This window comes from Clarias gariepinus, chromosome 28 (assembly GCF_024256425.1).
Source record: "Clarias gariepinus isolate MV-2021 ecotype Netherlands chromosome 28, CGAR_prim_01v2, whole genome shotgun sequence".
Classification (NCBI taxonomy): Eukaryota; Metazoa; Chordata; class Actinopteri; order Siluriformes; family Clariidae; genus Clarias; species Clarias gariepinus.
Window position 1 is genome coordinate 16,713,722 of NC_071127.1, and position 14,025 is coordinate 16,727,746.

The 14,025-nt window shown below is 41.2% G+C and overlaps 1 protein-coding gene across 1 annotated transcript; it reads left to right on the forward strand.

Annotated features, from left to right (window-relative positions):
• Positions 1–1,466: 1,466 nt before the first annotated feature.
• dbpa (D site albumin promoter binding protein a) lies at positions 1,467–13,644 on the forward strand. Its single transcript, XM_053489802.1, has 4 exons — positions 1,467–2,329; positions 3,594–4,010; positions 11,767–12,014; positions 13,054–13,644. Exons 1-4 carry the CDS (start codon positions 2,149–2,151, stop codon positions 13,267–13,269), a joined length of 1,062 nt encoding a protein of 353 aa, XP_053345777.1. The 5' UTR covers positions 1,467–2,148; the 3' UTR covers positions 13,270–13,644.
• Positions 13,645–14,025: the final 381 nt, after the last annotated feature.

Here is a 14,025-nt window from a genome sequence, read left to right on the forward strand (position 1 = left end):
ATTAACAGAAATCTGACAATGATCAAAATTCATTCACCATGGACAGGGTGCTATTCCATTGCAGGGCAGCAATGATCAACAATTCCTACCAGTATTAAGATTTGTTCACATTTTATTATTATTATTATTATTTATAATAATAAATATTATTATTATAATATTAATGAATAATAAAAAAAAATGACACAGTGGCTTAGTGGTTATCACCACTGCCTTGCACCCCCGGGGCTGGCAGTGCAAATTTCACCTGTGTGTGTGTGTGTGTGTGTGTGGAGTTTGCATTTTCTCCTATTGGGTTGGGTTTTCTCGAGAAGTAGGCTGATTGGCGTTTCTTGCTTTTGCCCTTTGATTGGTTGCCACTCTGTGGAGAGTGTCTCCTGCCTTACTCAGGATAAGTTAAGTATAACGGAGGCATCTTCTGTACCACATATCCTGTATATATAGCCTAATTTGCATGTATTTGGGAGAAAACCCAAGGGCACAGGACGAACATGCAAACTTCATGCACATAGACCTGAGGCGGGAATGAAACCCGCAGCCCTGGAGGTGCGAAGCCGCAGTGCTAATCACAACTCCACCATGATATGGAAATGTATAACAATAATACAAAACATTTTCACATGCTCAACAATGGCAGCTTAAAGATTGATCTATGTAAAAAAATGATAATAAAGTCACGCTAGCAATTGCAATGTGTTGTATAAACATTGAAATAATTTATCACAAACCAGGCTCATCTTTGGGAGACGCTAATGATTATTAATGGATATGCAGATACAACAGTCACGTGACAAGGTGGCAAGAAGCGATCACGACATTGGGAACCCAAACAATTAAAAAGATCCTTCTGGGCAAAATTTGTAAAAATCTTTCATCCTTTTGTTTTTTTTTTTGGCTCTGATGGTTGTTTTAAAGAAACCTTATAATGAGCTCTCAGGTCACATGATCTTAGTGCCATGGAGAGGAGGTTGGGCCTAATTAGCATACTAAACCAGGCTGCAGAAAACAATTTAGAAATAGTGGATATTATTTTATATAGACAGATGTGCAAGGCTAAGACACTAACTTCATCACTTGTAATATTTATAAATGTTCTCCTTGTCTATTTATGATGTACATTAATTATAATAATAAAATATTTTTTATTAATAATAATTAAATATTTTAATTATAATAAAATAATCCATATAAATAAAATATATGAATGCATCACTAGACAGTTAAAGGGTTAACTCAACTAACTCAAACAAACCCCCCCCCCCACCCCCCACGCCTCCTTTCCGTATCAGGCGCAGTGACCCTGATACAGCCACCCCTCCCTCCCTCCCTCCCCCCCGCCCTCGTCGCTGACGTCACGAAACGCGAATTCGAACACGCGCCCGCCCCGCCCCCGCCCCGCCCACTCGTCATAATTTATGCATGAGCGACGCCCCCGCGCGCTCCGCGTCCCCGTGAGGGGTGACGTCACGAGAGCTCGCCCGTGTTCGTTCCAGCTGACCGCCGTAAGAGCCGCGGTCTCGAGCGCTCCGGAGCGCACGCGATGGAATAGAATAACGACAGCGGCGGAAGAAGAAGGGGTGGAAAAAAAAAAAAGGAACAAACAAAAACAAAACGAAAACGGTGCAGAGGATTACAGCTGCTGGGTGTTAAATAAGAGTTGGAGCGACTGGAACCTGCCTCTCTCTCTCTCTCTCTCTCTCTCTCTCTCTATCTGTCTATCTATTTATCTGTCTCTCTATCTGTCTAATAGTCGCAGCTCACTCGAGGAATTATTTTCGTCCATGCCGGAAGGAGCTCGAGCTCAAATCGGTGCCAAATGTCAGCACAAACCCGGACTAAAGCTCCTGCAGAGACGTCAAGAGTGTGAGCTTTCATTCTTTATGCAACTTTTGCGTTCAAACCTTTAAAACCAATGAGCAAAGTGCTGCAGATCCTTCATCACAACAACAACAACAATAATAATGGATTGATTTTTGGAGGGCTTCGAAAGCAAATCATTCTGGATGTGAACCCTCTCCTCTTCTTTCTCATCAATGATCAGCAGAAGGGAAGCGAAGGAGATCAGCTCTAAACCAGCACTCACAGGCTAGTGGGTTGGATTTAAAAAAAAAAAAAAAAAAAATCCTACTTTTATAATATAGTCAGGCTATGTCCAGACCTCTTTCTCAGCTTTTACCTCCTCCAGATATTCCCTCTGGGGGTAGTGCACAGTTCGGCCCGGCGTCTACTGCGCCCAATGGACACCTGGGCTCGGTGGCCAGCCTGAAGTCTCTCCTCCAGCTTCCCATTAAAGGAGACAGCAGAGGGAAAGACTGCTGCGAGATGATCGGTGAGACTATCTCTCTATCTGTGTGTGTGTGAGGCCTTAATCCTGGTCTAAATGGCTAGTAACAGCATAATTACTGTACTACACAGCATGCCTATGAAAAAATATTTCATTAGCAGCTCTTATGAATGTTGTATTTCTTAAAGGTTTAAAGGTTAATGCATTTTCTATTCCTCCTATATTACAAGCATAGTTGTTGTAGATTTCCTTGTAGCATCTTCTATAGGAAAGAAAAACAATGCATGCATGTCATATACAATATAATATGGTAAGCATCATTTCTGTAACGTTCAAGATATCAGATATATGTGACCATGAGAACTAAACAATAATAATTATTGTAATAATAAAAAGTCTGGATAGAGATGTCTTGCAGACGTCATTGCTTCCTGAGTTTTAAAAAAAGACATCTGGGATATATATATATATATATATATATATATATATATATTTATAAAAAGCGCCGTTCTGTAGGCATAGCTGAAATTTTCTCCTGAAGCTTTGAATATTGGCTCTGCTTGCAGAGCTTCTTCTTCTCTTCAGCCTTTATTCAACGCCCTCATATACACCCACGCAGTCTCCTTTCCTCACTTCTCGTCCTACTCCTTTTCAATCCCCCTCCTCCAATAAGTACAGCTCTTTTTTAAATAAAAAAACAAAACAAAAAAATCAACCTCTGACCAGCTCACTTTCATGCTTCTCTCATTGATTGTCGAGTCAATATTTTGGAGTCATGGGCAATGTGCTATTCCTGTTATTGCTCTCCTTCAGCTCCTGGCGCAGAGACAAGGTTTCTACCTGGTGTTGTGGTTGTTGTGGAGTGTGTGCTTCCTATCCTGCAAGCTTGTGCGGTTTTGTGACGAGCATCTCTGAAGCATTTAGGAATCTTTAGGAAAGACTTTGCGGCTTAGCACCTTTAGGGTTCGGGTTCGATTCCCACCTCAGGTTCTGTGTGCGCGGAGTTTGCATGTTCTCCCCATGCTTGGTTGGGTTTCCTCCAGGTACTCTGGTTTCCTCCAACAGTCCAAAGACTGCGCAGATTAAGCTAATTGGCGTTCCCAGTGTGTGAATGTGTGTTGACCTACATTACCATGGTCGTAAATATGGAAATATACACAATAGTCACCATTGGCCTTCACAGTCCCTAGTTGGACTACCAAGATTCCTAGATGGCTGAAAGGATAGGAAAGGCAAAGGGAAATCTTTAGAAGATGGCAGCGCATCATCCTAATTAATATAACAACCCGAATATCTGTTTCCATTACAGATCAAGACAAACCCCTGGACTCCGACGAGGATTCGTTAAGTGGAATCGGGACCGGGACCAGCGGCTCCATGCGTGCCTCTTCGCAGACTGCTTTCTTGGGCCCGTTGCTGTGGGAACGCTCTCTACCATGCGACGGCGGCCTGTTCCAGCGGCAGTTCATGGACTTGGAGGAGTTCCTGACGGAGAACGGTATGGGGCACATGCCACTGGGGAGCACCTCTGGCGCTCAGGCCCTCATCCCCTCGCAGGGCATGCAATCAGCCATTCCAACCCAGAGCTCTTCACCGTCTCCCGGGTCCTCATCAGCCTCGTCCATCTCTTCGCTCTCGTCCTCGTCATCCTCGTCCTCCCTTCTAGGACTAGACGTGCCACAGGTCCAAACTACAGGAATGCTGGGAAGTCCCGAGTGTCTGCACGGTAAGAGTTAAGCAGCGGTCATGCATTTACGTGAATTGTCATAAATATTGTGTGTTTTAGGACTTTTTTTGGAATCGATTAGCCTGGAAAATATGAGATATACGCTTCATGACCAAAAGGTTTCTGCACCCATGTTCTACAGTATTTGAGCATTCCATTCCCAATTTAATGTGCTTTAATGATTCTCTTCTGGAAAGGGTTTGTGCTAGAAGTGTTTCAAGGCTCTGGGGATTATGTCTTTATTGTCAGCCATAAGAGCATCACCGAACGCAAGGTGCTGATGCTGGGACATCAAAGAGCCTCCAGTTCCAGTTGCTTCCAAAGGTGTCGAGTGGGCTCGAGGACACCCTTCCACTCCAATCGTAACACTTAAAGACATAACATCTTCACAGAGCTCGTTTTGTGGACAAGGACATCGTCCTGGTTTCATGCAGTGACATAAAACAAAACAAAACAAAAAAAAACACATATCGGTGTGATGGTCGGGTGTCCGCATACTTTTATTCACACCGTGTGTAAGTGAGTGTATTTAGTTTATAGGCCTATGGATGTAGTTATGTGACCGCAGATGTATGTGCACTCAGGCTCAGTGGTTAATGTTGCAGTGAGGCATAAACTGGCTTCCCTGAGGCGTCTGGCTTCTCGTGTCCAGCGCAATAAATTTTTAGAACTGGAGTTCGCTTTCTCCGAGCCCTAGTTTGAATGTTAGAAAATAACACGCGAAAAGTTATAGCATATATGGTATTTTGGCATTATGCATCATTTTCATCGTGTATTATGGAGTGTGCAGGGTATAACTCGAAATTTTAAAAGCGGTGAGTATAAAAGAAACGAGATACAACAACAATACGGGTAATATAATATCGTGCAACACCTACACCGAACGATTCCCTTTTCCTAAACAATACCGAGTGAGATAAAATACCTTTTAATACCGAGTTGCATTACAAAAAGGCCCGAGGTTTAGTATTTTAAGCTTAAGAGCTTATTAATAATACTTTTCACAGATTCATATTAATAATCATATTCAATAAGAAAAAAAGCTGCAATGCTTCAAAAGGATTATCTACCAAATCATACTAATAATTATTGTTGTTTAATGTTGACCGAGCTTTAATTATTGCTTTGTTTATGGTGTTTATTCTGGATTATTAAAACAAAACAAAATAAAAACGAATGTAGAACACATTCAGAGGTTGTAGCTTAGAGACTGAGGTTCAATGTTGCAGGAACATTTTGAATTCCAAAAGAGCCGCTGAGCAAACACGCTCTGTCTTAAATCAAAAATAAATCTGCAGTTAAAGATCCATTGGAACAGAGTTTGTTGTATAGAAAGCACCACGTGAAAAAAAAAAGAAAAGGGGGGGAAAAAAAAAGAAGGAACAGCTGAGGAATAAAGCTGGGAAACAGAAAGGAAAAGAAGGAGAGAAATGGCAAAGGGAGGGGTGGACCCGAGCAGTGTGTGTGTGTGTGTGTGTTTTCTTTGCGTGTTTTTGAAGCTTGTTCCCTCGTCCTCCCTCTTGCTCTGTGTCTCACACGTTGAGGCCATGTGCAGGCGACTCGTCACGTGCCGATGCAGAGAGCAATGAGGGGAGAGAGCAATGGGAAGGGAGGGGCAAGAGAACAGTGGGACGGCCCAATGTGTGTCTGTGTTGGGGTGTGTGTGTGTGTGTGTGTGTGAGATTGCAAATCCCTTGTAGCTGTGACTTTCAGAGATAGCCTGGCAGACACGTGATACATGATAAACACTGTAAACAGACACACACCGATATAATAGTATAATAAAGACACATGGAATTGTGCATGTGTTCAGCCTTGGTCCTGTACGTTTCCATAATAAATTTTATTCTAGTACATACCATAATATACAGTGGCATTAACGTGGTACTTCAGATATTAACTTCATGGAAGGAACCACTGGACTTTATTGTGAGTAACTTGGTAGTACTATAGTATGGACCACAATATTTTGTACTTATTGGGTACCACACTGGCTACCAAGGTTCAGTATTGATCTAATACAGTGTGTTTGTACATACTGTACCATAGTAGATAGGTTATTTCATACTACAGTGGCTCAGTGGTTAGCACTGTCGCCTTGCACCTCCAGGGTCCGGGTTTGATTCCCACCTCGGTTCCTTTGGGAACTCCTGTGGGTTTCCTCCCACAGTCCAAAAACATGCAGATTAGGCTAATTAGTGTTCCCAGATGTGAATGTGTATGTGAATGTTGACTGGAGGTCCTACCATGGTTCTACAAATGGGAATAAGTACAATGGTCACCATTGGCCTCGACGGTTCCTAGATGGACTACAATATTATTATTGGTCGGACAGTTTGGGAAGTTCGCCAAGTAGCCCAATCTGTATGTCTTTAGACTATGGGAGAAAACTGAAGGACCCAGAGGAAACCCACCAAGTACAGGAAGAACATGCCACCTATATGCACACATACTACTTGTACGATATGGTGGGAATCAAACCCGGGCCCTGGAGGTACAAGGCGACGGTGCTAACCACTAAGCCATCGTGCTGCATCATGCTCGGGTGTATTGGGAGCAGTGACAACTCTAAAACGTGTAGAACAGGTGACATCACACCTTAGTGTATCACAACAGCCTTGTTCTGTGTGTTTTTTTGCTTCTTGGCTGACATTGTTTGGACAAAGGGCTTAAATATTTTAGGACAAACCCTATAGAAGCCTTTAACCTATTTAGCAGCTTAAAGACGCTAGACAGAACAAACAAGGGAATAATGTTAATTGTGTTTTAGTTAGTCAGCTAACTAGCAGTGAAATTCGACGAACGTCAAACTATTGTGTCTGTAGTCCAGATAGGGAAGGTGGAGGTCAATGGTGATTATTATTGGATTTATTTCCATTTTTATGACCTCTGGTCCACATTCACACACTACTAGAAATTTGGAAACACCAATAAGCCTAATCTGCATGTCTTTGGACTGTGGGAGGAAGCCAATCAAACATGGGAGGAACATGCAAACTCTATGCACACAGACCCAGAGGCGGGAATCGAACCCGGACCCTGGTGGTATACAAGGCGACAGTGCTCACCACTCCACCACCGAAATGACACGCCTCCAAAATAAACATCAAGGTAAAATAAAAAAATAAAAAAACTGAATTGTTAGCAAAACTCTTAGTAAAGTTTGGAAATCCCGCCCTCTATGTTATGATTGGTTAAAATTTTTTATCTTGTTTATGATTGGTTAGAAACCGAGAATAAAGTCAGGACTCAAATTAGTACAGTTAAGCACAATATTTGTAAATTATTAAATCTCAGTGTCAGTCGAAAACAACATGCATGTACAATTAAGTGTTTTATAGGTACTAATTATGATGAATGAAATAATAAAAAACAAGAATGATCGCAAAAATATTATCCAGCCTGTATCGGCGAGCTTGCGTGATGTTGAGAAATCCTATTTTCTGCGTTACGATTGGTTTTGAGGATTCAATCTTGTCGAGGATTGGCTAGGAACCCAGAGCGTGAGGCGAGGATATAAATTGTGTTTTTAAGCGCAGGTTAAAACACCTGGAGGTATTTGAGTCATTGAGGGTTTCGCGAGATTTCGCAATGAAAGCAATGCTTTGTTTCTTTTAACGTTTTGCTTATGGGTTAGTAGATTTGTACATCTGAGGATAAATGCTGGAACAGTTTACCCTAACGAGTTTGTGAGGTTCTTCGAATGTAGCTACTGTTAAGGGAGGGTTTAAAATACAGACTTTGAATAATAATAACATAATATATAGGATAGGGGCCTGAAACCTATCCCAGGAGACGCCCCTTGGACGGGGTGCCAATCCATCACAGGGCACACACACACACACACACACACACACACACTACGGGCATTTTGGGAACGCCAATTAGCCAAATCTACCTGTCTTCGGACCCACCAAGCACATCTAAACCCCATGCACACAGACCCCGAGATGGGAATCAAACCCAGAACAGATGAGAGATGAGATCAAGGCGATAGTGCTAACCACTAAGCCAAAAAAAGTGTAACTGTCGTACGGATAACTGAAGGATATCCTGAAGTATATCTGCCTCCATTAGCCAAACTTTAATTTTACACATTCGTTATTCAGTATGTATAATGTAAAAAAAAAGAACAAAACCTTTAGGATTATAACAAATCCTGTCTTCTAGCTAGCCTACTGACGTCAGCCGTTAGCTTAGTAAGCTCTTAGTAGTATTAGCAGCAAGCTAGTTTGCTAATCCCAGCATGCTAGCTAAATTACGAGGCTTGAGTTTACAGGCTGTCTGACTGTCAGCGATGTTTAAAGCAATGATTCATGTTACTTATTGTGGAAAAAAACAACAACATATATTTTATTCAACATATTAGGCGGAGTGTGAATGGCTACGGTCACATTGAGCTAAAATAAGAAGCTGACTGGCATCACACACTCACACACACTCACACACACACACACACACACACACAAACACTCAGACTTATCACATGGTGTATGATGAACCGAAATCCTGAATGCAAAGCTGCTGCAGCTTGTGTGAAATAGGACAGGATTTAGTATTTTTTTAAATGGTGTTCATTTAAGAAAAAACAACAACAACAACAACAACAAAACTGAGTTTCTAAATGAGAGTCGCACTTGAAAAATTGTTTGATTTTGACAAAATAATTTTGCAAACTGATTTTTATGTGAGTTTGTGCGAGGTAACCCTTCACGTAACACTTGTGCGAGGGGCGTTCGAGTCAAACCGGGACTTTTGATGAAGAATAACAGAACACACTTCTGAGAGTAAAAACTAGCTTTATTTCTCTATGTAATCCCCTGTTGCACTAATGCACTCATCCCAGCGTCTCACTAGTGCTTGGATACCACAGAGTGTTTTGCCATGAAATGCTGGCCTCCCAGGAACTCCATCAATGGCCCAAACATGTGCACGTGCAAGTGGTGTTCGTGAATGATTGTGTGTTCAGTTCTCCACAGACGGATGCGTCTCTTCCGCGACACGTTATCCGTCGACTGAATGTTCACGGGAACGTCCGCGGTGGGCTCCGAGCCACAGTCGGTCTTACGCCTTCTTCGCACTTGTGCACAGCTCATATTTAAGTCTTTTGCAGTAGTGTAGCTCAGCAAACAATGGACAACTGTCTCTGTCCATCTGCCGCCGATAAGCAGATTAGCAACTTGTCTCAAACCGCATACTTATGTACTGTTCCAGATCATTATTCAGTACTGAACCAATTCTAAACAGTTTTTAAATTTATTATAGTGCTGATGTAAAAAAGAAAAGAAAAAAAAACGATCTTGATTAAAATATTTAAAATGAGTAAATATGCTTGATCGTAAGGTCGGTGCAATCAGAGTGACGATGGGAAGTTTAAACAGAGACAGAGACCTCTAAGGAAAGCTGGAGGACTAGGGGATTTTTTGTCTCTGTTCTGCCTATTGCTTTTAAGTTCTCCGGATATACCTAAGATATTCAGTGGCGGTCACATGACCATCGCTTCAGCGCTCACATGCAAAATCAAGTCTAAACTAGACTCCTCTGCTTTATATATATGTGTTTTTTTATTTAATAATACATCGTCCAAGCTTTTAGGTACCCAGAACGTCCATAATGTCCATTTACTTTATTTTATTTTTTTGCCTTTCCTTCAAAAACGTTGAGACCCCTTGAGTTATGAGCTGCCGGGACATTGGCCATGATTATATGCCATCTTCGGTACCTGGTTATTTATTTATATTTTATCTTATTTTTTGCCTAAACTGATCGATACACGTTTGAAATGTCCGTAGTGTATGTTATGTTGCCCTGCAATTCAGAAACCGTTTCCATTTAGCAGCACTTTCGTTTCCATTTATCTGGTGAAGATGGTTTACCAGCTGGACCAGTTTGGCATGCTCTGGTGACGGCTGGGTAGTCAGAGTAAGCAGGAATTTTGAACCTGGGTGTTTGGGCAGTGCCTAGTAAGTTCTTTATACTAGTCAAGGGTTGCCATGGATCCCAGAAACACCCCAGGTGGGGAACCATCACTCACACCTAACTAATCCGGGCCCAAGCCGAGGATCAAACCCTGGAGCTGTAAGGTGGCAAAACAGTCTACAGTCTACAAAATCAGAAATGAATAACATCTGGATACGGACTGTACATGTGATTTATGCCTTTATTATGTAAATTATGCAGCATCTTGCATTATGGTAATACAAATTAAATTAAAAATTTAATTAAACTACAGTATCTTTATAAGTAGAAATGAGGTTATTTTTATTTTTTTCTTTGAGAAGTGGAGCAGAGAAGAGGAAAAGTGTAAAAGTCATGGCTTGGAAGAAACAAAGTGCTGGAGTCCTGTGCTTGGGTTATGTCTGACCCCTGGTGGCCGCATTGTGTAGCTGCACTCAGGCTGAGCAAAGTACATGCACATTTACAGTGATTTGTGTGGCACAAAGCAATCCAAAATAGAAAAATAATTCTTAAAAAATAGAGGAATAATTCATGTTATTTAACAATAGCCTTAAATATTTGTGTAATTAATTAATAAATATATTTCATGTATTTTTTTCACTCCATAAACATGACGGAGCCCCTCTGGTGACATGGTGGAGGGAGGGGAGAGTGAGAAAAAAAATTCTGTCCACTCTGACTTACTACTAAAGATACTTTGTTGTGGCGACAACTTAATAACTTTATGACGTTTAGCTTTATTTACTCACTGACAACACAGCGTCACTCCAAATCAACAATCATCCTATCACATCTGGGACGTGAATGATCTTATTAGCACACGTTCTCAAGTCATGGCCACAACATTAGTATCTCATGGGTATGCGTTGTACTATTTTGTTCTCATGCCATAGTAAGTCGTGTCATTTTTTTTGACACCAAAGGGGCTCACGTGATTAATATTGTGATGATTATCGTTAAAGATGGTGAAGAATAAAGTTCAAAAACATTGTAAACGTAAACATATATCCATTTTTTTTTCTTTTGTTGTGCATTTAATCTATTCACGGTTTTATGTTTTACTTTTTCACTTTTTGAAAAATTCTGAACTCTCAATAAAAAAAAAACACAAAAGCTGAACAGATGTTAAAAATGTTAAAATTATAGTTGTTATGTAAGTTAGGGGTGAACGTGAATCATCTGGGGGAAAGATGAGCGTTTCTTCAACCCAAGTCACACGTTGATCAGCTGCAGATTTTTGGATCTCTTTAGTCTCACATACTTCATTTATACACTCTGCTCAAAGAAATCAGATTATCTCGACCACCGCGTCCTCACCATTTTTTATCTCGTAGATCTATGGATCTTAACTGATGTACAAACTAATGTAGTCACTCGGTTTTGGAGGTCGTGTCCAGCTGTTTACTGTCTCCACGTCCTCTTTAAAACTTTGAAAGCTTAAGCGGCACAGATACGTGCCAGCAACACTGCATAAATCAATGACAGTTAAAAGAATTATGTGCTTATATGGAAGCCTTGCCAGTGTGTGTGTTAACAGGGAGGCTTCAGACTTGGTGTATTTGGGTTTACACAAGGATATGTCGGGTAGAACGAAAGATAGCATTACTTTTATAACGTGTAAATTTTACCACTACCGGATTATGGGAATGACGTCGCAAAAAAGTAGAATTTAAAAGATGATATTATTCTAATAATAATAATTATTATTATTACTATTATTATTATTAAATTTCATCATGTGTTCAAATGTTCAGAACAGACTCTCTCTTTTACTCACTGACTTCTGTTTCCCCCTCAGGTGGACAGGCCATGCAGCAGGACACATCTCCCAGCTCCTCCTGCCCACCCCCACCAGTACCTAGCAGTGGCGCCCCTGCTGCTGATGTAATGGTCAACTTTGACCCCGACCCTGCCGACCTGGCGTTGTCCAGCGTACCTGGTCAGGAAGCATTCGACCCACGGAGACATCGCTTCTCTGAGGAGGAACTCAAGCCTCAGCCCATGATCAAGAAGGCCCGCAAAATGTTGGTGCCCAACGAGCAGAAGGTAGGATGTGTGGCCTCGCTGGGTATATACAGTACATAGATGCCAATAAATCATGGAAGTAGCTTACGAGTATTGTACAAAAAATAGACACTGCAGTGCAGTGTGTAAGTTGATGAATAAAATGTCTAAAGTCAGGTATATTGTATGTGTGTATGGGGGGAGAAATGTTTCAATAAATCAGTCTGGAGGCACGCTGATAGAAAATGTCTGTCCTGTAAAGCTGTCCTAATGGTGAATAATCTTAATTTCGGAAAATCCTCAACAAAACAGAGTTCACAGTCCAAAACAGTGGAAAACAGCTCTAAGACAAAATGGTGTCCAAGATTCCCCTCACTGTTTAAAGCTACTGTGATTCATTTCCTTAGGCGCGGTAATGGGTTTTGGACATATGATGGCAGTGTGGGGAAAGGCGACAGAGATTTAGTCCCCATTAGTGGATTGGTATGCTTTACATTGTATATTTGCGTCAAAGGCGTATAAGACTCACTTCGTCGGACTTAAGAACAAATCTGACTTACGAACATGCTTCCGGAACAGGATTCGTTTGTAAGTCAGGGACAACCTGTATTCTCTGTGAATGAATCGGCCATGTCAGTTCCGTTTCTAGGACAGCTGGGCTAGACCACGCCCCTTCCACTAACACACCTTAGAAACCTTATTATGTTTGAAAGGATTTGTTTTCACCATTTCGGCCAAGAAAAGTGACACTCCCTTTCCCCCTGGAATGTTTTCTAGTTATTTATCACTTTTTAAATAAACTCTACAACCTCATTTTTTAAATCCTAGAGTTTTCTGATTGAACCAGTGCTCAATATGGAAATGTTTGGTAAGCCCGGTTAACCCTAATCAGCCCAGGGTGCAAATCTTTACTCTTAAGTATTTGTAATTAAACTACATTTTAATAAAATGTGAAGTACAATATCCTGACACCTTACTCTTCATCCAACCAGGCCCTAACCACTCATCTTTGTCTTCCCCAACCTTCTTTCTTTTTTTGTCTTTGTTTTCCTCCTCATTCTTCAATCTATCCCTACCGAAGGACGAAAAGTACTGGAACCGACGTGTAAAGAACAACGAGGCGGCGAAGCGTTCACGTGACGCGCGGCGCCTCAAGGAGAACCAGATATCCGTCCGCGCGGCTTTCCTCGAGCGGGAGAACGCCGCCCTCCGACAGGAAGTGGCCGACATGCGCAAAGAGCTCGGCCGCTGCCGCAACATCATCAACAAATACGAGAACCGCCATGGAGACTTATGAAGACGACATTAGATGAGGAAATAAATGAGTAAACGAAAGAATTAGCATTTTACTTGTCTCTTGAAAAGGCAGTTTAAGTGCAGGGCCGTCAAACCACGTTTTCAGAAGGTTCTGCTCCTGAACATGCACTAGAACACTTGGGAATCATGTTTCTTTAAACGTGTGGGATTGCGCGTGGCTGGACCGGATCGGTAATCCTAGTGAAAGGGAATGCTCACTAGGTCTAGAAGAAACACTGTTCGTGTTGATTTATTATTATTGTTATCAGTTTTGTTGTAGTTTTTTTTTTTTTTTTGGCTGTAATACTACGCTAAACCCTGAGCTTGTGTACATTTTTACAATATCAACTCAATATTCAGTGTTGCTCAGACTCTATGAGCATTTCTTATTCTTGTTATTTTTTCTTAGAGGTGACGTTGGTAATATTTTCTATGACAAAAAAAAAGACCTTGTATATTTTTTAAACTTAATGGACAGTTAAAATTGCACAGAAAAGAAGAAAGACAAGAGGAGGATAGGACAGCACAAAGATTCAGGAAGGAAAGTTGTATATTTTTATACTTAGAGGAGCAGACGGGCAAAGAGATTTTGGAAATAGTTTTTTTCCCTCTATATTTTATATAAATCTATCTATATTATGTGTGGGTAGGGATATTTGTGAAGAAAGAGGGCTATATGAAGTTTTTTTTTTTTTTTTGGAAATCAGATTGCTTAGTGTCGCTGGATCGAGAAAGTCTGACATTGAATTTAAAGCAA

Bases quoted from the DNA above. Each gene is read 5' to 3' on its own strand.
- dbpa (XM_053489802.1), top strand. From the start codon at position 2,149: ATGTCCAGACCTCTTTCTCAGCTTTTACCTCCTCCAGATATTCCCTCT. The intron at 2,330-3,593 runs GTGAGACTATCT...TTTCCATTACAG, and splicing joins AGACTGCTGCGAGATGATCG to ATCAAGACAAACCCCTGGAC. The intron at 4,011-11,766 runs GTAAGAGTTAAG...TTTCCCCCTCAG, and splicing joins AAGTCCCGAGTGTCTGCACG to GTGGACAGGCCATGCAGCAG.